Source organism: Poecilia mexicana, unplaced genomic scaffold (assembly GCF_051168715.1).
Source record: "Poecilia mexicana isolate PSO_F unplaced genomic scaffold, ASM5116871v1 scaffold_22, whole genome shotgun sequence".
Lineage (NCBI taxonomy): Eukaryota > Metazoa > Chordata > Actinopteri > Cyprinodontiformes > Poeciliidae > Poecilia > Poecilia mexicana.
The window spans coordinates 22,884,457-22,905,687 of record NW_028263391.1 but is presented as its reverse complement, the minus strand read 5'-3'; the positions used below and the strand labels follow the sequence as shown (position 1 = coordinate 22,905,687).

At 37.2% G+C, this 21,231-nt stretch overlaps 2 protein-coding genes across 4 annotated transcripts in view; one reads left to right on the top strand and one right to left on the bottom strand.

Annotated features, from left to right (window-relative positions):
• Positions 1-21,231, bottom strand: part of fancm (FA complementation group M) — a 47,217-nt gene that overhangs the window by 23,640 nt on the left and 2,346 nt on the right. For all 3 annotated transcript variants that reach the window (XM_014983435.2, XM_088002710.1, XM_014983436.2), the window contains exons 2-6: positions 21,008-21,180; positions 19,981-20,058; positions 19,720-19,878; positions 594-725; positions 76-208 (exon numbers count right to left, since the gene is read on the bottom strand). In XM_014983435.2, coding sequence (XP_014838921.2) covers positions 76-208; positions 594-725; positions 19,720-19,878; positions 19,981-20,058; positions 21,008-21,180 — 675 coding nt within the window. The remainder of the gene's footprint in view (positions 1-75; positions 209-593; positions 726-19,719; positions 19,879-19,980; positions 20,059-21,007; positions 21,181-21,231) is intronic.
• soul3 (heme-binding protein soul3) lies at positions 5,591-16,810 on the top strand. The gene is made up of 5 exons (XM_014983440.2): positions 5,591-6,199; positions 11,102-11,196; positions 13,050-13,191; positions 13,351-13,534; positions 14,507-16,810. Exons 1-5 carry the CDS (start codon positions 5,956-5,958, stop codon positions 14,676-14,678), a joined length of 837 nt encoding a protein of 278 aa, XP_014838926.2. The 5' UTR covers positions 5,591-5,955; the 3' UTR covers positions 14,679-16,810.

Below are 21,231 nucleotides of genomic sequence, written 5' to 3'. Positions count from 1 at the left end.
TTACACACAAACCAACAAAATCAAGCTGAAGTGTGGAAAAATGCTCCTAGCATGACATAAGAAAAAGGAACAGACCTCTGGATCCGTCCATGATTCCCTGGATGTAGAAGAAAAGCGACCGGAGGCCCATCTGGGTCAGCAGCTCGTAGCCGTGGTACAGGCTGATGCAAAGGGCAAAGTCGCCCTCCAGCACTCCCTGGTGAGAACCCTGAAGGAGCAACACGCCATGAATCAGCCAGGAAAAACCCAGACCAGCTGGAGGATAATAATACGTCATATTATCATCAAATGCATTAGCAAAAACATATCAAAAATATATTCTGTGGAATCCAACAGTTTGACAAATCTAGTGAAGAACCTCATGTAAAAGGCAACATTTAAAAAAAATATACTTGTTAGGAATTAGTGTTTTTGCAGTGCAGTATTTGAAAACCACACATTATTTTCTGGTCTGTAAGGTGACAAAATGTGGAAAATACAGGAACACTTTTCTTTTCTGTTTCTTTTGAGCAGTGAGAATCATACGGATGATGCAGATGACCAGTTATAAGTTAACAGAACTTGAAAACAGAGGTTTCCAAAAGAGTGCATGCCTTGATGTGCGGCGGCGGGTTCTTGCGGAACTGATCCCTGGCGAGAATGAGCTGGTACTTGCTGAGCGTCCGCAGGTCCTTGTGGCCCATCACTCGGCTCTGAACCAAACGGGACATGAACTTTTCCAGAACCTAGCAGGATGCAGGGAGAAAAAAACTATAATTTAGCGATACTTCCTGTAAAGAGAGGAAATAAATCAGCCCAACAGCAGCAGCATGTCCACGCAGAACAGGTTTGACACAATCGTTACCGCTATTGCCACAAAGCAGACCCACTGACAGGTTTTATTCTTGATAAAAAAATAAAAGATGTTGAATTCTTTTTTCGTTTTGCTTGTCCTCGTTTCCAGCTAATGGGAAAGCATCCATCCAATTTCACAAAGGCTTTTTATCCTCACAACTGCAGATAATGACAGACGGGGTCATTACGACTTCAATTCCGTCTGGGTGAAATTTCTGCTCTACAAATTGAACAAAACAAACAAAAAGAATGAAAGAAGTAGGTTATTCACCGAATTTATGTGTACAACAAATAATAAATCCAGCTTTGTAACACGTGAAAGGCAATTTGACTTGCTTTGTGGCCGTTACAGCATCACAATATACAAGAGAAGAAAACAAGCAGGAACCATCCATTAAGCAGAGCCCAATTATTCCTGCTCTTATCAAACGCTTTCTCTCGAAATGTAAACTCTTCCTTACATCTGCCCCACTTTTCTGAGCAATGGGTTGAATAATCTGAGCTACAGATTGAATGATAACCTGAAAACCTGCTGACATTTCAGAAAACACCAACAGCCAGTCCAGTGCATTTAATCAAGCAAACACCAAGAGAACCGACCATCTGGTTGGATCTGAGCTTCATAACAACACTCAACATCAGCTGTGCTTTAAGAATAAAGGACGACTAGAAAGAAGAGGAGCACAAAATAATAAAAATCTCATTTTTTAAATCCTCAACTCCAGTTTTTGAGTTGCAATAAAATGTAATTGTCAGATATCATTAAACAGACAAAATTATTAAGCTGTTTCATGTTATAAATGAAAATAAATGAATTACAGACGCAACTTTAGGGTAATGAAACCAGACGGAGATGAATTAAACTGAATAATTTGACACAGAGAAGACAACAAAACTTTCCTCTGACGGAGGCGAGTTTCATGTCAAGTTTTCCATTAATGATCTCTGAACACTTCCACATTTTTTCTTTTATTGCAAAAATAAAGAATAAGTGAAAAGAAATTATAAATCTGATAATGCCACACGTGTAATGTTTTTATTAACTGAAATATTTAAATGCATCATTTTCCTTCCACTTCACAAATTTGCACTTCCTTCAAAAACTTCCTGAAGTTTGTTGTTGACAAAATGTGAAAAAATTCATGGAAACTTTTGCAAGGCCCTGTAAATATCTCCAGAATCACGCCTGTCTATTTAATGCCTCTTCAGCCATTATAGATGAATATATTATTCACTCTTGTCGCATCTAATTTGAAATTTTACTCAGAATTTATTTATTTTTTGTAAACTTTTGGTTTAATAAAACTAAGCAGCAAACCATAGGTGGGGCTACTGCTGTAAGTTCAGGTGAGATGTTGACAGACAGGAAATCCAGGTTTTAGAAATGAGTTTCTTGGCTCCAAACCACAGAAGTTGGTTTCTGCCTGGTGAAGGTGTGAAAGGAATGTCAACACAAAAGAAAATTCAAACCTCTGTTTTTGTTTTGAAATCCCACATCAATTAAATTCAGTGAGTAAGACAAATGTTTGAAGGCGACCTATTATGCTCTCCTGAACAGGCTAGAAAAACACATCCATTACAGATTTTTGCACAAAAATCATTCTCAGATAATGAGATTTTAGTCTGGACAATTCTGCCTGTTTTGAACTGTTTTAGGGCTGCCTGTCACTTTAAATCTAGTAAAACCAGCTGACTGAACGTGCTGGAGCTCCGCTTGGGTTGCTAGGTAACGGACGGGCTTCGCTGGGGTTGCTAGGTAACGGACAGGCTTCGCTGGGGTTGCTAGGTAACGGACAGGCTTCGCTGGGGTTGCTAGGTGAGAGGTTTTTGAATCAGGTCATTTTTGAGATGCTAAAAAACATTAACTTATTGCCAAGAAACTGCTTGGGGTGTATTTGGAAGATGTAAAGACCTAAAAGGAAGTACAAAAACATGCAAAATATAAATTTTGCATAATATGTCGTATTATTTTGGTTATTAAGTCTTTGTACAGAAATTAAGGATCTATATAATAAAAAAACCAGCAAAAATATAAAACAACCCTTTTTGTTTTAACGTACAAGTATAAGCTTTGGAAATATAAAATTAAGTTTTCAAATAACTTAATTTGCTAAAACATCACTATTTGAATCAACCTGAAAGAAAAAGGATTTATCATTTTTGTTGAATCATGACTAAACCACGATTAACTACATTTTTTGGAAAACAGTTCAGAGCCACAAAGATTCAAGAAATTGTGAAAAAGTGTTTGGAAAAATGTGTATTTATTATGATTTATGTCTGCTTTTTATTGATCTTCAATCATTTTGGAAGCAGGTTAGAGTAACTAAAATATGTTTTGTTCTGGAAATCAGTTCATATTATTGTCTCAGAATAATAGTGTGAAGCCGACGTGGTATATTTTATAATTTAATAAAAATAATTATGCTAATTTCTCTTCCCAGTAATGTTTGGAATTTCAAATGAGCACAGATTTAAATTTATCCAGTAATTTAAGCCCAAATGGTGACTTATTTCCACATTCCCAGCAGAAAATAGCCCCAGTGCTTTCCACAGTCGGCTGACAGACAGGTGGAGCTCAGTGTGGAAATGCGTACACAACGGTCAAGCCCAGATTATGAGATTACACAGAACCAGATTACTGAGGTCAACATTTTTGCCTGGACTGGTTGGAACAACAGGGAAAGTTCAGAAGAGAAAACTGCAAGTTGTTTTATACTTTAAATAAAATTTTTAGCTAATTTCTTAAGTGTTGGTCTTATTTTTTTTTCCTTCAACTGCTGTAAATACTTTATGTTAAAGTCAAAGAAAGAGAGTTTGATTATATCAATGTGGCATATTAACAAGAAGTTTTTATTAGTAGTGAAATTAACAATTTATTTATAAGATTAAGTGCTTAAGAGCAAAAATCGCTCAAGCACAGCGTTACCAGCTATTAACATCAAACAGACCACTTTCCTTAAGAAGACGTCCAGTCTGAGCATGCTCAGTGTGAACTTGCTGCTGCCTGGCTAAAAGGCACGGAGGAAAGAGTGAAAAAGCTTCGGCTAAAATTAACACAGCCTGACCTGAGCTGACATGCATCTCGACACCAGGATGGACTGAATGCAAAGGCCAATTAGGTTTGTTGGAAATTCCAACATTGATCTAATTAATGGTGTTGTTGCTGAGCACTGCCAGTCAGTAGGCTGAAAGAAAGCTATTCTTGTCAACAAACTGATAAAACATTGAAAAATTGTTGTCTCTGCATTCGATAAGTACTTCTTAAAGTTAAATAATTTGAACATCTTTTCACATAGATGTAATTTGATGGTATATAAATAATAAAAACTGATTTGAATTAATTTATACATATAGTTTTTCTATCTATGTGGCTATCTAGAGTGTTGAGGGCCACATAAAAAGCTGTGGCGGACCGGATTTGGCCCCCGTGCCTTAGGTTTGACACATGTGAACTAAGTAGGATCAACTTATCAGAGCATAAATGTAAAAATAAATCACAAAAAATAGAAAGCTGATACTAACAACAGATACAATATAGATAGAAGTCAAGCTGATCAAATTAATTATTTTTTAGAAAGAATTTCTAAAATAAATTAGAGATAATCAACTTTTAATGTGTATTAATCTGTACAGATCGATGAGAAAAGTGAAAAGTGTGTGATAAGATCTCCAGCTGACCTTAGCAGGTGTTTATTCTTTATTTTTCTTATTTTTTTTTTTTTTTTACAAAAAGTAAGAGTATATATTCACTGTATTAATGCAATGCAATTTATGTAAATATTGTTTCAGTAAAGCATTGGACTCAGGAGAAAAGTGAACAGGTATAATAATCTGTGTTTTTAATTCTTTGCTTTTTATATACTCTCTCTTGTTTTACTGGGGAATAAAGGAAGAGACCAGAAATAAGTATAAAAATAAAAAAGAAACCATTAAAAGAGAAAGCTTATATAAACACACTTACAATAAAAATAGAAATCAAAGCTTGCATTTCTTTAAAAAATAGACTTAAAATATATGTATTTAAAATTTTAACATATTTATGACTTGGATGATAATATCACTGCAAATATGGGCAGAGATGATCATTTATGAACTGATTTAATTAAATTGTTGTTATACAAACTTTTAATGTAAATACTGTTGCTGCAAAGCAGTGAGGGCCCCATCTGTGCTGATTGTAGTAGAGCCATGGGGCCATGCAGTGAGCCTGAGAGGTTCCACCTCCTTGTGGAGGATTGTTAGCGTGCATATCAGTCTCAGTGTGGACTCACACAGACACTCCCCTTCCCAGAACATAGTGGATTATATAATGTCCTCCTCACTACGTGCATGTTGAAGGGTACAACATGGTGGTTAGCTGTTGCAGCGTTGACACAGATCAGAGAAAATCCTGTCTAGGCTGTCCCCTAGTGCTCATTCTCAGTTTTGTTTATAATAGTCCTCTGTTTTTCAAACATATTTTATCTTAAAATAAGTAAACATACTCTTCAATTCAATGCAAATTAACTTCTTTATGGTCACAAATACCTCCAAAAGAGTCATGAAATGATTAGAGGATTTATAAAACACAAATAATATCACATAATGTTTCTTTCTACATATAAATATGTGGTTTAAGGGTGAAACAGAAAGGATCCTTGTGTGTGAAGTACTGGATGTACTCAGACGGACACAGGAGTCAGAGGTGCTAAGACCTCGGACAGCTCGGAGGGGCGGGGACTGTGGAGCGCGCAGCGTCACGTGACCCGCGGCCCGCCCTCATAAACATCACAGACGCCTCAGCTCCGGAGCGTCACGCTCCTCTGCACGGGAGACGGTGGCGGCTGCTCGGCTCGCTGTGGTTTTTAGGGGTTTCTTTTAAAGAGTCACCAGCTGAGGAACATGTTTCATTCACGTCGGATGTAAACAAGGGATTGAAAATATGGCTGAGAGCGTCGGGTGTAGTTTAGGAGCGCCTAATTTGTTGACTAGAAAGTACTGGTTGTTCTAATCTGGACGACACGAACACGAAGTAAAAAGAAAAACAACAGTTACTTCGACAAAAAAAAAAAAAGATTCGGCTTGTTTTAGCTGTCATTCGAGGTCTGTTTCTCTCAGTAGACGGTTAATACTCCTGATATGGACCGAGGAGGCTGTCAGATGAGCGGCGGCGGAGGAGGAGGAGGCGGCGGCGACGCCATCGACCAACACGGGATGATCACCCTGGAGGACCTGGAGTCCTTCTCCGAGGACCAGCTGTCAGATTCGGGCAACGGCAGCTTGGAAGAGGAGGGAGAAACTATGGAGGCAGAGGACGGTTCAGACCGACTGCTACATTACTGGCAGGAAGTGGCGAGGGGCCACCAAGTCGAAGTTTCTGCAGGTAAAAATCCACAAAAACTACGGCTTACACAGCTTACTCTCACTAATAAATGCTTTAAAGTGGCCTCACCTCTCCAGGACCCTTTACTTTTTAAGTATAAACTTTACTTTGGGTGTCTGATAAGTTAAAAAGGTCAGGATGAACTTTAGAAAACAAACGGTCTTAGGTCTTTCCACAGCGCAGAGTGACCTAGTTTCCTGAGAAACCAGTTCCAGACAGGACAGTCCCAGCGCTTCAGGCACCCAGGTGTCTCAGCTACATAGTGCTAACTACTGAATGCAATAATTACACTTAGGATTATGACAATTAAACGGTTTTCTTCACGCAAAGGGTTGGCTAAAAATAGACATTTGTGGAATAGTTTCCCAAAGTTTTGAGTCACAAAAAAACAAAGTTAACAAGAAATTGTAATGGAAAATTACTATTTATGCTATAAATGTTACAATAAACCAGGCTTGGGTTGAAATTCTCACAATGTAGCAGCATGGTATTTACACACAAACATAAAGAAATATGTATTTTTGTATAAAATTGTTAAAATTATTTTGTTTTTAGTGTGCAGCAATAGGTATGGGAGGGCAGGGCAGGGCAGGGTGGAGGACACTCCTATCTCTGTCATTAAGAGACAGAAGTTTCAAAATGTTGCTATTTTGAAACCTTAACTTTGCTTGAAAACATTGAGTTAAAGATAATTTTGTTTATTTCAAACAATTCTGCTTACCTACTGTTAATTAAACAATTAAAACTTGCAGTGCAATTAAACATAATAAAGCTCTACACTAAATGTAAACCACATTGTTCTAGTCTGGTAAATAAAGTAAACGCAGGCAGCACTGAGTGATATATCTTCAAACTTGATTTATTTTTGTAAGGGAACAAACTAAAAAAGTATAACATAATGGTATAAAGTTATATTTAACTAGAAAAGAATAAAAATAAGCAATATTAACTGACTTGGTAGCATAATAAACCTACAGAATCATGCATCTCTTCCTTTTCCCTGATTTAAACTTGTGGGATTAAGTTGTAAACAAAAAATGACTGAAATTACTTTTTAACTTTTATTTTAATGTATTCACTTTTCTAGATGTCCACAAACACAAGAGGTAAACAAATTACAGTGTGATGCAGTTGGAGATTTCAAACAGCTGTTATCCCAAAAATATTTAATTTTCCATCCTGTCAAATGTATACCTAAACTTTTCTAAATTAATGTTTTGTTTAGTGATTTATGAGACAGACTTTTGCCTTGTGAAGCCAAGAAATAATAGTCTTAAACTGCTAATCACTGATTAGACATGCAGAATAAAACAATGTACCTATTGAGACTTGCTAAACTTTAACATTTTAATTCCTGCTTTAATTATAAAACACTGTTTTTAAAACAAAAGTTTGCTTGTGTATGTCAAATAAAATTAAGCCTTTGCAGTTTGGCTTAGTTTTGGACTGTAAGTGAATGTTTAGGGGATACAGACGAAATGTTTCTGAGACTCCAACCTACATTTAAATGGGAGTTTTATATTTCTTGTTTACCATTGTCTCACTTTTCAAATGCAGACATTGTGAGAGGCATATTTCCAAGTAAAACAAGAATTTTCCCAGAATGTTTGTAACAGATTCATTGGTTGTATAAAGAAGGAATTGGCACCATTTTAGTTTTTCCACCATAACAAAAATATGTCTTACCTCTGTTGGGGCAGTAGCACAGATGGTTGTAAAAAAGTTTGTGTCTGTCAGTTTATTTTTCTCAAAGTAGCTTCTTGTATTTGTGAACTCAAGGCTGGAATCATGATAAAATTAAGGTCACTAATATTGAGGGCTAAACCGCTGACTTTTTCCATGTATGTAATTAGTAATTAACATTTTTAATATTTTTAATTTTCATCTGGCAATAATAGCTATTTCAACTGACCATTTATTCAGCAATTATCTATTGCAAAAACAATCATCCAACTCTAGGATCAGCTTTTACATGGATGTTTCCTCTCATAACTAAAGTTGTAATTCAACAACTTCTCTAATAAATTTGTGGGTGTAGTTCTGAGTTTTTTGGGTAACTTCCTGTTTACTGCTTCAGCTTACAGCTGCTTTGTAGCAACAGAAATTCAGAAAGAGGAGGCTGCCTTCAAAAGACAGTTAGTTTTTTGGTGTTTTTTTTTTTTTTTTAAAGAAGCGTTAGATCTCCCTGAAAAACGAACATTTATAGATGTTTGAGTTCAAAGCAAGCTCCTATAGAGAAAAAATCTCTCCACTTGATGCATTTATTTTTACCAACTTTTGGCTGCTGTTAAACATTTACAGATTCTAAAATCAGACTTATATGTCACACTTTCCATCTTTAGCCACCAGTGTTGGGTCTATATCCAACACAGTAAGGCAACCCACAGAAGTAGAACATTAAAAATCAAACAGCTGATTTCAGATGTATTCATAAGTTTAAAAGCAAGCCTTAGCTCTGGTCAGTTAGCACAATTTAAGCCTTGTTCAAGTAACCGAGTCTTTATAAACAAATATATTTCTGTGACATTGTGTAAAAAGTAACATTTTACACACAGGATCGGTTTCAGGAAAGTTTTCATCCACATAAACCAGCACAAATCCACCCTGAGTGTTGTTTTTTTAAAACATGCAAACCTGAGTCAGCCAATCAGATCGCATCAAAACAACAATGACTTCCTGTCAAGAACTAAACATGTAGTTCAACCTGTAGGTTGAACTACTTTTAAATATGAAGTTAAAAACATAAGACAATATCGATTGAGAATCATGTGAAAGGAAGTATATTAAACCGAGTTTTTGTGTGGATAAAAGGCCAAAGTGCATATAAATGTATTTGTTGTATTAATCTGTGTGAACTGGGCCTGTAGCTTTAGACAAACCACAAACATGGCGCCCACTCCTGCTCTATTAATCTGTCTGTAAATGCAGTTAGTGAGGCCACTGGGTCCCAGTAGAAGTGTCGGGAACATAATTCTCCCTTTACCCTCAGACCTTCATCATCAACCGAGAACAAAACCACTTGCAGGGATTTTCTAACTGAGAGGATCAGCGTTTTAAAAACTGATGACAGAGTTAGCACCGTCCAAATAAACGTTAAAACGGAGCCAGTAGTTTCCCAAGAGAATGAGTTCTGATACTGTGTTGCACTGATATGACCACAGTGCTCCAAACAAAACAAAACAAATCGATTTCTGCAGCTATGCAAAGTAATTTAAATTTAATTCACAACAAACTATTGCATCCCAGCAGCTCTTAGCATTCACTGACATGCAATTAGTTGCAAAAATATAAAATCTTTCCAAATATTTAGTCTGGTTTTTAGCATGAATATCTTAATACACTTGAAATAAAACAAACCTACCTCATAAGTAACTTTTCAACAAGATGAAAATGCACTTATTTCATTGGCAAATTATTTAGCTTATGGCATTTTGCCCATCTTATGAGTGAAATAATCTGACAATGAAACCAGTCAATATTAAGGAATTATTTACTCAAAACAAGCTCCTTTTTCTTGCTTAAAAGTTACTTGTAAGTTGGTTTCATCTTATTTTAAGTGAACAAAGATATTTGCACCAGAAACTAGTCCAAAAATACTTGGTAAGATTTTGTGTTTTTGCAGTGTGGCAACTGCAGTTAAAAATCTAGTGCTGCTCTAATGGCCACTGATCCGTTTCTGAAACAAAACATGCCAGTGGCAGTGAAGGTATCTCGCCTTTTTGTTTTTCTTAAATCAGCTGGGAGGAGGAAGCTGATGAGTGAATGAGAAGAAGAATGGGGCCAAGAAAATCTGTTGCAGGATGCAAAATACTTGACTACGGCTGAGGTTTACCTTCCCTAAATATACAGCTAGAGATTGAAGCATGGCCTAGTCAAAGTCCAGACCGACATTCAACTTTAGAATCTGAGGCGAAACCTGAATGTTAAAATTTACGCCATAAGACTTTTCAGGAAGGAAGCTGAATGAGAAAACACACTTTTCGGATTTAGTAAAAAGTTGAAATCCTTTATATATATTCTTTCACTTCACGTTTATCACGTAAAGCCAAAGCCTGTCGTAATAACTAATAAACCAATAAATCAATTAACTGCATAAAAAAGTCAAATGAGCTCAATTTCCTTTTGCATGATTTACTGTTTTTCTCTTAAAAGCTGAATGACGAAGTCTTCAGTCTGGTGCTTTGGTCTCAGTACAGTTTGAAACTTACAGAAACTTCAAAATTAATTTTGTTGTTTTGTTTATTTTGCATATGTCAGGTCCAGTGATAAATGTTAATTAGAATTTAAAGTTTATTTATATTTATATAAACTGGATGGAAAAATGTGGAAAAGTACAAGCAGTACAAATACTTAATCAGATAAAACAATATTTTAAAATGGACACACATCAGTTCTCAGTTGATGGCTCTCTACAGCAGCTTAGTTGGCTGTCGAATCATTGATCCTCTAAACACGACAGGCCACTTTGACCCAGTTGCCCTTCACTGCATTGACCGACAAAACCCAATTAAACTACGACGGCAAGTTTGAACTCCTGTGGCTGAATTCAAGTTGGTTCGGTTAGAATCGGACGCTGACTTGTGCTGCTAACGCCGGTGTGTTCCTGTTCCTGGCATTGGGCCGGGTCGGCTCTAACGAACGAAACTCCCAGCAGCATCCTGGCATGCGCTCCGCCCTACTGGCAGAACCTCACTCAAAACGCAAACACTGCCAGCCAAGAAGCTGCAGGGGGCGAAGGCATTGCACGCAGATTACAAACAGGAGGACCACATGTGCTGCGCTGAACGCAAAAAATAAAAAACTGAGAGTTGGTTCATGGATTAAACTGAATTTAATTGACCAGGTTTGAATGGTTTATATAGGCCTTAAAATTGATTAATTTCTGTTTTGTCTGCTCAACAGATATGGCAGAACCAATTCAGCAGCTAAGTAGCGACAACCAAGGACGTAGTCAAAGAGAGCACATCCCATTCACCCTCCTACTGCGAAAAGAGAAGGTATCCATCTTTTTTAATCTTCTTTAATTACGTAACCCGGTCTTTTTATGCTGTTATTCTAGTAATTATAACGGTGACCTGGTTTGAAGTACCTAAGCGTAATAGGAACAGGACCTAGAAAATTAGAGTTCAATCTTTGTAGACGTTTGAGGATTTTACATACCAGGGCCAGCCCAAGCCTTTTTGGGGCCCAGGACCCCCATACCAACATGTCAACACCAGATGCTTTATTGTTCCTGAGCTACTATAAAGCTAATATCATTAGCATACTATTTTTGTTGTTGTGGCCATTGATTTTAACATTACAAAAGTAACAAACTAAACAATTAATTATTTTGATTTTAAAATTAAGTGTGGCATATTATTTTAACTATTTGAACATAATATCAGCAGACAAACACTGAATTTATAGTAAAAAAGTTAAGTTTGAAATCTGTTTACCCCAAATGTGGCACCATAACTTTAAAAATAGAAATAATTTTTCCATGTGTAATAGAATTTAGTTTGAATTATTCTGTTATTAAAAAATGATCATGCTAGCTTTTTTCTTATCATTTATCGTGATAAATAAATTTATTGTTATAATAAATTCCAATTACTGATGGAATTCTAAACTGCACTGTTTGTTCAACAAGAGTATCAATAAATATGATATGATAAAATGCAGTTACTGTGTGCAGTTTAGTGATGCAAATCCCACTTATTTATGTGACTGGAGTCATAAAACAAGTGTATTACAAATGGGAATGTTTTTCCAGAGGAGTATTTTTGTTTGTTGGACTGAAAAGAGGAGTAATATTGTCACTTTTATCATTACCAAAAACCACAAAATATATTGATAAAACTTTAACCTATTTACATGCAACTCAGAATTTTACTGGAATTGTAGTTTAAGCCTAATTAAGCAAATATTTTAAATGTTCATTTATTTTATTTCATATTCATAACATGCACACACTTACAGTCAGGACATAAAAATGCTCCGCCCCAGTCATGTGCAGACATTCTGAGTCACCCAAGCTCTTTAAACTCCTTAGGGAAGTGTATAAATAAAAGAGGGCTAATTGGTTTAACTTGAATTAATTAGTTCATTAGAACTTGGATGGAGACTCCGGTTGAACAAAGGCCAAGCGTGGCAAACTGTTCTTGGAGCGTAATGTGACAGCAACAAATCCTGGGTTAGTCAAACAGCCAATTAGTTTCAAGACAAAGTGAATTTTAAGTGAACTAAAATGAAACGATACACAGATGCATCCCAATAACTTAGAATAACATTAAAAAGTTTGGCATTTCTGAAATTAAGAGCTTTTATTTCTATTAATTTTACTCTATGTATTAAAAAACTAATTGAATAGGAGATTTTTTTAAATAAATAAATGTAATAAAATCACAGATGCAGACTTCTACTTTGCAAATGTCCAGCCCACAATTGATGGTACACTCAAAGTGTATCCAAGTATTTTAATGGGAAGTTGAGTGGAAGGAAAAAGACTGGTCCTTAGAACAAAGTCACAGACAAATCTAGAAAATGGTGTACTTGAATGAAAATTCAAGTACACCTATTGAATTGTGTATAGAGATAGCATCAAGAGCACTTGAGTAAATTATCAGAAGTAAACTTTTGAAAATATTTCTCACTGTGTGAATCTGAGTTTAATTTTTTGATGATATTCTAATTTACTGAGAAGCAGCTGAACATTAAGGCAGTAACCAAATGCACATAAATTCCCAGAGTAAAGAAATATATCAATAATAAAACTTAAAAATGTTGACATTTCTCACATGTTACGTTTAATTTTATCTGTAAAATGTTTGCTTGGATCTTGTTTACATTTCTGCCATTTCCTTCTCAGTGTGGGGAGCAGCTATATGAGAAACGCCACTACGAAAAGGGCCACTGGGCTTGCATAACTATGCGTGAGGACACATACGAACAGAGCATCTGCTACGGTTTCATGAGAATAATGAGATACATCTGTCAGCAGAACTCCTTAGGTGAGTCCAAAAGCAACGCTGCATCTGACTTGGAAAGGATTTTCCATTATTTATTGTGATGCACAAGATGACAGATATGACGGTATTTAACTTTATAATGACCCATCAGAATGGATCATGGAAATAAAAGTGTCCTGTTCCAATGTCTGTCTGATTTAGGAGACTACCTTGGGATGACGTTGCCCATCGTGACAATAGTGCGGACAGATGAGAACCACTCCGTGATCTCCCAGGATGTGACTGTGGCGTACTACCTTCCTATTGAGCATCAGGCCCAGCCGCCACAGCCATATGATGGCGAGATTGTCATCGAAGTCTGGCCAGCCGCTACCGTCTACACAAGGTTAGTAGAGAATAGGAGCTGTGGGTTTCAGCAAGCCAAATTTAAGACCTTTTTAAGGTCACCTACAATTAAACTTAAGGCTGAAAAATTATATGCAGGGGATGCATATGGTTAAAAGTATGCAACAGAAGTGAACAATTGGCAAAAACAAACTAAATTTGTGCTTAAGGTTTGCAACAATTGCTTGCCCTCCTCCAGCTAACCAACCAATGACATTATGCATGTGAAATTGTTAGTTCGTACACGTAGCTGTGGTATCAACGCGACACAAGAAAGCTGAAAAATGTTAAACTTTCGTCACCATACCATGCTGTGTGTTGGGTTTCTCCCCGAGTGGCGGTAATTTTTGTCTGTCGCTCCATGGTAATAATTTGGGTTTGCTATGTTCTTGCTAGCTAATATGTTCTTGCTAGCTGGTAAGCTGACTAGAGGCTAGAATAGCTTGCTATCTTGATATTACTAGAATGGCTATTGTTGCAGTAGCTACTGCTAACTAAGCTAGTTACCAATATATTGGTTGCTAGAATATAATTTAGCTTGCTAGTCAGACTAGCAGGTAATATTCTAAATTTGCAGGTACCGGTAACTAGCAAGAACTTATTTCTTGCTAGTTACCGGTAGTCTAAATCGCCTGTAAACACATAGTGCCGTGAAGATGTTGACACATGACTCAAACTTTTGTAGGGCTGCAACTAATAATTTTTTTAGCGATCGATTAATCTAGGAATTCTTCTGACAATCGATTAATCTGATAAAAATTAGATCAAATATTGTGTTTTTTTTTTTTATTTAACCATTTAATCTTATTTTAAACAATATCATTATTTAAGGTCAACTTATGTTATTTTATTAAATTTAAGACCCTCTTAAGGCCTTAATTTCCAATACATGAATGTAAGACTTTTTAAAGATGTGCAGACAGCCTGAGAATAAAAATAAAACCCTGAGACGTTTTCTTCATCCTTCCACCAGGGGGTTTACTGGTCCCACCAACGAAGTGACCATCATCAACCAGATCAACGCCATGGCGGAGCTGCTGGACTCCCCTGGCATGTGCGTCAACAACTCGTTCATCGTGGCCGGCTACACCAACCCGGCTCACAGCAACCGTGAGAATGAAATCTGGTTCCTGGAGCGACGCTGACCAGACAGAACCATCCTACCTGTGACCCTCAAGCCTCATGAACTCTTGACACTGCCCCAACTAGCTCAGCTACAGTCTCAGGTTCCAGACCGTTTCAAGTCACCATCCTTCCCCTGAAACAACCACCAGCCTAGCATACTACAAAACCGATAGGTTTTGAGTTTAAAACTACAAAAGAGAGAAAAAATCATTCCCTTTCCTTCGTTTTAGATCGATCTTTATTTCACCTGATTTTAACCACTGCCATACACCCATTAACACGAACCAATGCTAAACGAAGCAGTTTGTTCTCCTTCTAGCTGGATATAATAAACCTTTCCTCACAGCGCCCCCTTTGGTAAAGTGTGATAGTTTCATCTGTTAGCGCTTTGTGATCCACTGAGGTTAGGTCAGTTAATCTACAGGAAGCAGCTCCCAGTGGTCGCACAGTTTGTTGCGTAGCCATAATAACGTTCATTCATGTTGAGGACAGCGCTGTTCCTCTGGAATAAAATAAAACACATCTTACAGGTGAACGGGATGCTAAACACACTGCATACTTTCCCTCAGCAGTGAGTGCAATATTTCCTAGATGACTTAAAAGCAACAAGTTGGTTCTGTAGGCTGGGGAGTGTGAAGCAAGCTTAAGGCCCTGATCAGATCAGATCCAGGAGACTTTATCCGGACCGAAGCTAGTGGCCTAAGCTGTATTTAAGCTAAGCACAGAAAGAAGGTGACGTGTTTGTAAATGAATGTAGAGCTCCAGGGCATCACACTTCAACAAACCAAATGCCAACAGATCTATCTGCTAAATGACAATCAAAACCAGCACCAGATTCTGTACAGCGTGTTTCTTCTAGTGATCCAAGATTAAGGCATTCCTCCGGCTCCAAGACTTGTTTACACACAAACTCAAGTATTTCTAAGTACCTGTTGTCTATTTCTGCTGGCCACTCTGTGTCGGTGTTAGAGTTCGCTAGTGCATCGCAAACACTACTGCTGCTAAATAGATGATTAAGTCACAGAAATCCTGAGTATATTTGCTGTAATTAGAAAAGCTGATTTTAATGTTTTTAAGCTGACGATGTTTCTAATGTTCTTTCTCCGATTAAAGAAAGCGTTTCTGTTTCTGCAGGGTGTCGAAATCAAACTGGATGTAGACCTGATAAATGATCACTGTGTGATGGTTTTTCTCCAGAATGGGGCTGTTTATAGCTGCGTTTCCATTAACCACATGCAGGGTTTCCCCCAGAAAATCTATGCTGATTTGCATATTGGAAACATACCAGTTTTGGGAAAAAATTTTGGTGCTATAATGATGTGGTATTTTGGCCAAATCGAAATTGGTTTATTTGACAAAACTGCAATGGAAACATATTTTGTTGCATCACACAAGTTATACCCGGATGTCGCTACTGGCGCAGACCATGAAGAGGAAGACGACAGGAAGAAGCTGGTGGATGATGGCGCGAAAAGATTTTATTTCCATTTCTTATTTAATAGAATCACTGCAATTGCAAAATTGTGTTTTTTCAACATTAGCTGTTGAAATTCTGCTGAAAACTGTTTTAATTTCTGAAAAAGAAAGATTAAGGACTAAGTTTGCTCGTTTAATAACACGTAGGGCTGTACGATATTAGAAAAACATGACAGTGAGGTATTATTGTGGAATATTTCAGAGTCGCTACCCTCTTTAATCACAACTCACCCTGAGCTTCAACTCTGAAAGCTGCTGTGTATTAAATGGAGGCATTAAAGACATAATGTTCATCCAACTGGCAAAACACATTGGCCAGCAGAGTTTAAGCGCCTGTTGTAGTCTGTCCTGCAATTTAATACAATGTACAGTTCTAATAAAATGCATCAAAAGTTGTGCAAAAATGACATTTTGTGTTAGTGTGAAGTTGAGACTGTAGAGCAACTACATCCAAAGAATTCATTTAAATCAAATGATAGTAGCATTAATGTGCATAAAAGCCATTGAATATGCAGATTTTTTCCCCCTTTGAGGGTTTAGTTATTGCTCTGTTTTCATGCTTCTTTTTTCTTTAGTGTTTTGCAACGAGGTGATAATATGTACTGTGAAAGTTCAAATGCAACAAATGAGTGCTACTGTGTTCTGTTTGTTCAATAAAATGTGCTGGTGTCCCGTCTTTTGACATGTGCAATCTTAGCACCTGACCAGTACCTCTGTACGACGCAGCTTTACTCCAGGATTTAGTCGTAGTGTTAAACATAAACAGTTTATGAATTTAAATAAGGAGTTTAACTACGAACCGCATTCACAAACTGCATATAACGCTGCTTAACACAGGAAAGACAAAATGGGTGTGTGTGTGATTTCTATCAAACCAACAAGCTGCTTTGTTTTTATTAGACCAAATACAGAAAACAATCAAACCCTGCTTCAAAATGTAACATCAAATATCAAGATGGTTGCCAAAAAAGCAACATCTCTCCAAGAAAGGACTGAGGCAATTTTTTTTCTACTTTGCAACCCTTCAGACTCGAACATGAAGGAAATGTGAATGATACACAAGTATTAAGCAGTCGCTGAGGCTTACCAAGGGATAATTTTACCTAAAGCACTGTGATACATGAGGAGTAGGATCAAAATATTCTCCAATAATCAAGTATCAAACTGGTTATAAATTATGTTATTCCACTACAACTGGGCATCAAACCATGGAGGCAAAGAGATGAAACCATTAAAACTTTTGGTTTATGTCCAGGAAACCCCAGATCTTAATCCATTTAGAACATGGTGATGCTTTGCATAATAAAGTATTTCTCCATAAAAACTCCATTTTATGCTTATTGCTGACCTTCAGCATCCCATAGAAACATCTTACAAAAGATCTGACAAAACTTAAGCAGGAAAGTTTGTGGATAAACAAAACTGTAGTGAAAGAGAAGCCGTTAAAATGTTTACAGCTTTTTAAAACATTGCTCTCAACCTTAAAATAAATAAAACATTACTTCTGAGCTACTACATGTTCACTCACAAAAAACTCCCTCTGTCTCAAAAACAACTTGGAAAGAAGAGAAGCAGTCAAGATGAACACTGGGGATTAAAATCAGCCAATAACTGTCGCTGGAAAAATTCAAAACAAGCACCTGCCTGCATGACTGGCTCATTTTTCTGATTTTCTCAGCAGTTGTTTAATTCTGTCTGCTTGGCTGCAGTAATGCTCACTGGACGCCAAACTGCAGAGGACAGAAGCTGGTCGACCAGCAGCTGATTGTAATTAAAGACAACAAACTAGAAAAATTAAATAACTTAAAGTTCAGTTATGTCTAAGCTTTAAATTGCAGACGCCATGTTTCAGAAAACCCCGTCTCACTGCACATTTACAAAAACACACGCAGACACTGAGGCGAGACGAAAGGAGCAGCAGCAGGTCGGCTTCTTTAATAACCCGAAACGCAGTCTGGCAGCACTAACAGCTTGACCACAGAGTCAAACAGGAGGATGCTTTCAAGAAAAATCAATCCTTTTGATCTTAGCTGACCCAGAAAGAACCACACAGCCTGGAGAGAGCCATGTGATGCTGAGGTTTTACCACAAATTCAAGACTAAAAATAATAGAAATAACCAGAAGGTGGCAGCAAAACACCTAAAATGGATCTACAGTGCATTACACAGCATCACAAATTAAACCTCGAGTTATTTAACCTGCAGTCTTCACAGACAACCACACAAACTACCTATAAAATAAATATATTCTCATGGGAATCTTACCTAAGATCACATTTTTTATGTTTTTTTTTTACTTTAAATTTGCTATCAAATATTTCACCAGCAAAAAAGGTCAGAAGGAAAAATTAATTTGTAAAATTTTACCTGCAAAAATCTCTACTGCAGGAAATTTGCCTACAAAAATTTGGATGCAAATGCATTGATTCAGTCAGCATAAGATCAACTCAAGCAGGTTTTAGTCAATGAAATTACAGTCAGTTGATCACAAGTGAAACAGTTAGAGCAGCTAAATGCTAAAAGATGATGTCACGTCACCAAAAAGCGTAAGTTGAAAGGTGAAAAGTCGCTCAACTCCACTTGGTCTTGATTAATTTGGTCACCAAAAAGTCACCATATTTGCAGGTAAATTTCTGCAGATAAATTCCTGCAGGTGAAACTTTTAATGCCAAATTTAGAATGAAAAAGAAATCATATGCATAACTGCACAGGTGTGCAGAAAAAAGAAAGTCTGATTCTAAAGAGACCATTTTTTTCCATAACATGTTTGTTTCACATCTGAAAGACCGAGGAGAAAAAAAGCACCACTTGATGGAGGAAACTGAAGACTTTCTTAGAATTCAGGCAGAAAATATTTCTTTTCCACTCCTCTGTAAAATGAAAGGAGTGTAATTTTTCTTTTGCCATATTCGGTTGTTTATTGGTTTTTGGATCTAGTAAGCAGTGTCAAGAGGAAAATGAGAGACAGCAGAGTCTCTCATTTTCTTTATGCAGTAATTCATGCAACAGGCAGCCTGAACAAGTGGATAAACTTCAGGAAGTCCATATTTCTGCATGAAAAATCGTTCTTTTTGTTCTTATTTAATATAATTTTATGGGAAAATTAAATTAGGGTTTTAATTACATGTAGGGCATAATTATCAAGATGAACACTGTGACCAATCTTCAAAAAGCCTCACCTGCCGATTCTGATTTCGGCCGATTTTTGTACGAAATGTCGCTAAATGTAACAAGAAAGTCGCTGAGTTGGTAATAGGGGATAACTATTGTTAACTGCGAACATGCAGATGTGACCTGGTGGGCCGATCTGTCAGTCAGCCCTCTCTCACAGCAGATTTTTTTTTTTTTTTTAGACCTTTGCCGAGGTTGACAAGATCGGTGGATAAGATCGACTTCACATGTAATTATCGGCCGATCACCAATCTCCCAAAATTATCAGTAATGAATCTATGCATGAGTTTTATTTTGAATCAGATTACTGAATGAAATGGGTGATATTCTAATATTTATCCATTGAATTAGAATCAATTAGGTGAGTCCTTCAGGATGAAGTGTAGCTATATCAACTGTTCTGCGTGTTCCTACCTGGAGGTATCGAGTCTGGTGGTATGAAAGTTTCTCCCCCAGAGGAACCACCACTTTCTCCACACTCCGCTGGTGGGAATGAGCCTGGATGTCTGGGCTCTCCTCTGACCGCAGCTCGATGTGTGAAATCAGCAAATTGGAAATCACGGACTGAACCGACTGGAAAAAGGACACAAAGTGACGAAGGGTCAGAGATTTGTTACCGTGACGATTTAAATTCAAGTCACATTAGTTACAGAAAAACAGACGAGGTGATGTCACCTTTGTGTCTCCTCCTGGAGTGGCACTGAGGGCCAAGACGCGAAACTGCAACGTCTGACTGCTCAGCTGTCTGATCACCTGAGTGAGAGAAAATAGGTCCAGAAAATAAAGTGTTTATTTTCAGTCCCATTAACCCCACCAAGTTGAACTATAGCGAACATGGTACAGGTAGATAGGTAGATAGGGAGGAAACATAAATGACAAAAATGTGAAAATGAAGTCCACGCAGACAGATCTGAACTGAAAAGTGTCAATATATTGACTGAGGAATGATGATAATGTCATAAACAAAAACATATTAGCAGTAATGCAAACACAAGATTGTACATATATGTAGAACTAACTGCTTCTACAAAAGTTCAGGACAGGGACACACCACATACAAATATACATACAAATAAAATATGTATGTATTTTATTTGATTATTAAATACATACATATTGTTAATAAAATAGAATAATAATAGCTACTGCAGTGTGCGCAGAGCATTACAAAAGCAAAGAGCCGGTTCTCAGTGAATTATCGTTCATCGTAAAGAGCCACTCAGAATGTCACATCACTATATTGAAGACTTTGGTCACATTGTCGTACATGTGACACTGGGCTTTACTTAGGAGGGCGCGGAAACATGGGCTTGAGCCAATGTGTGCCCTACACAGTAATCAGCCATTGTCTCCTTTTGCTCTGCTATGAGAGAGGGCCAACCAGGTCAACTCTCCATTTGAACAGTTTACAACAGTCATTCCAACTTTTTGCTATATTTTGCACACACGCACACACAAAAAAAATCAGCAAGTCAGGATTTTTAAAAATCGGTGATTGGCCAGAAAATTTGCAATCAGTGCACTGCTGCTTTCTTTATGATCTGTCTGAAGAACAGATGATTACTGTAATCAATGTAAAGATTGTTATTGCAAACAAAATACATTTAGTAGTTATTAAATTACTTGAACATCTTGACTGCTATAATAATCATTAGCTTCAGCATTTACCCCTGATGGAAGTAAAGATCTGAAAGCCGGTTACCTGACAGTAGGCATGGTTACCCAATGCCTTGTGAGCTTCATCGATCACCACACACTTGATCTCTTTTGCAGGACAGGTTTCTCTAGAAAGATCGTTCACCATCACCTGAGGGGTGAGGAAGAAGACGCGTTTGGACTTCCACACCTCCTGCCTCTGCTTCGCTGCCGTGCTGCCTGCAAAAGCCACAAATATCAACCATGTTAGCAGCGACTAAAACAAATATG

Bases quoted from the DNA above. Each gene is read 5' to 3' on its own strand.
- soul3 (XM_014983440.2), top strand. From the start codon at position 5,956: ATGGACCGAGGAGGCTGTCAGATGAGCGGCGGCGGAGGAGGAGGAGGC. The intron at 6,200-11,101 runs GTAAAAATCCAC...TCTGCTCAACAG, and splicing joins CCAAGTCGAAGTTTCTGCAG to ATATGGCAGAACCAATTCAG. The intron at 13,192-13,350 runs GTGAGTCCAAAA...TGTCTGATTTAG, and splicing joins CTGTCAGCAGAACTCCTTAG to GAGACTACCTTGGGATGACG.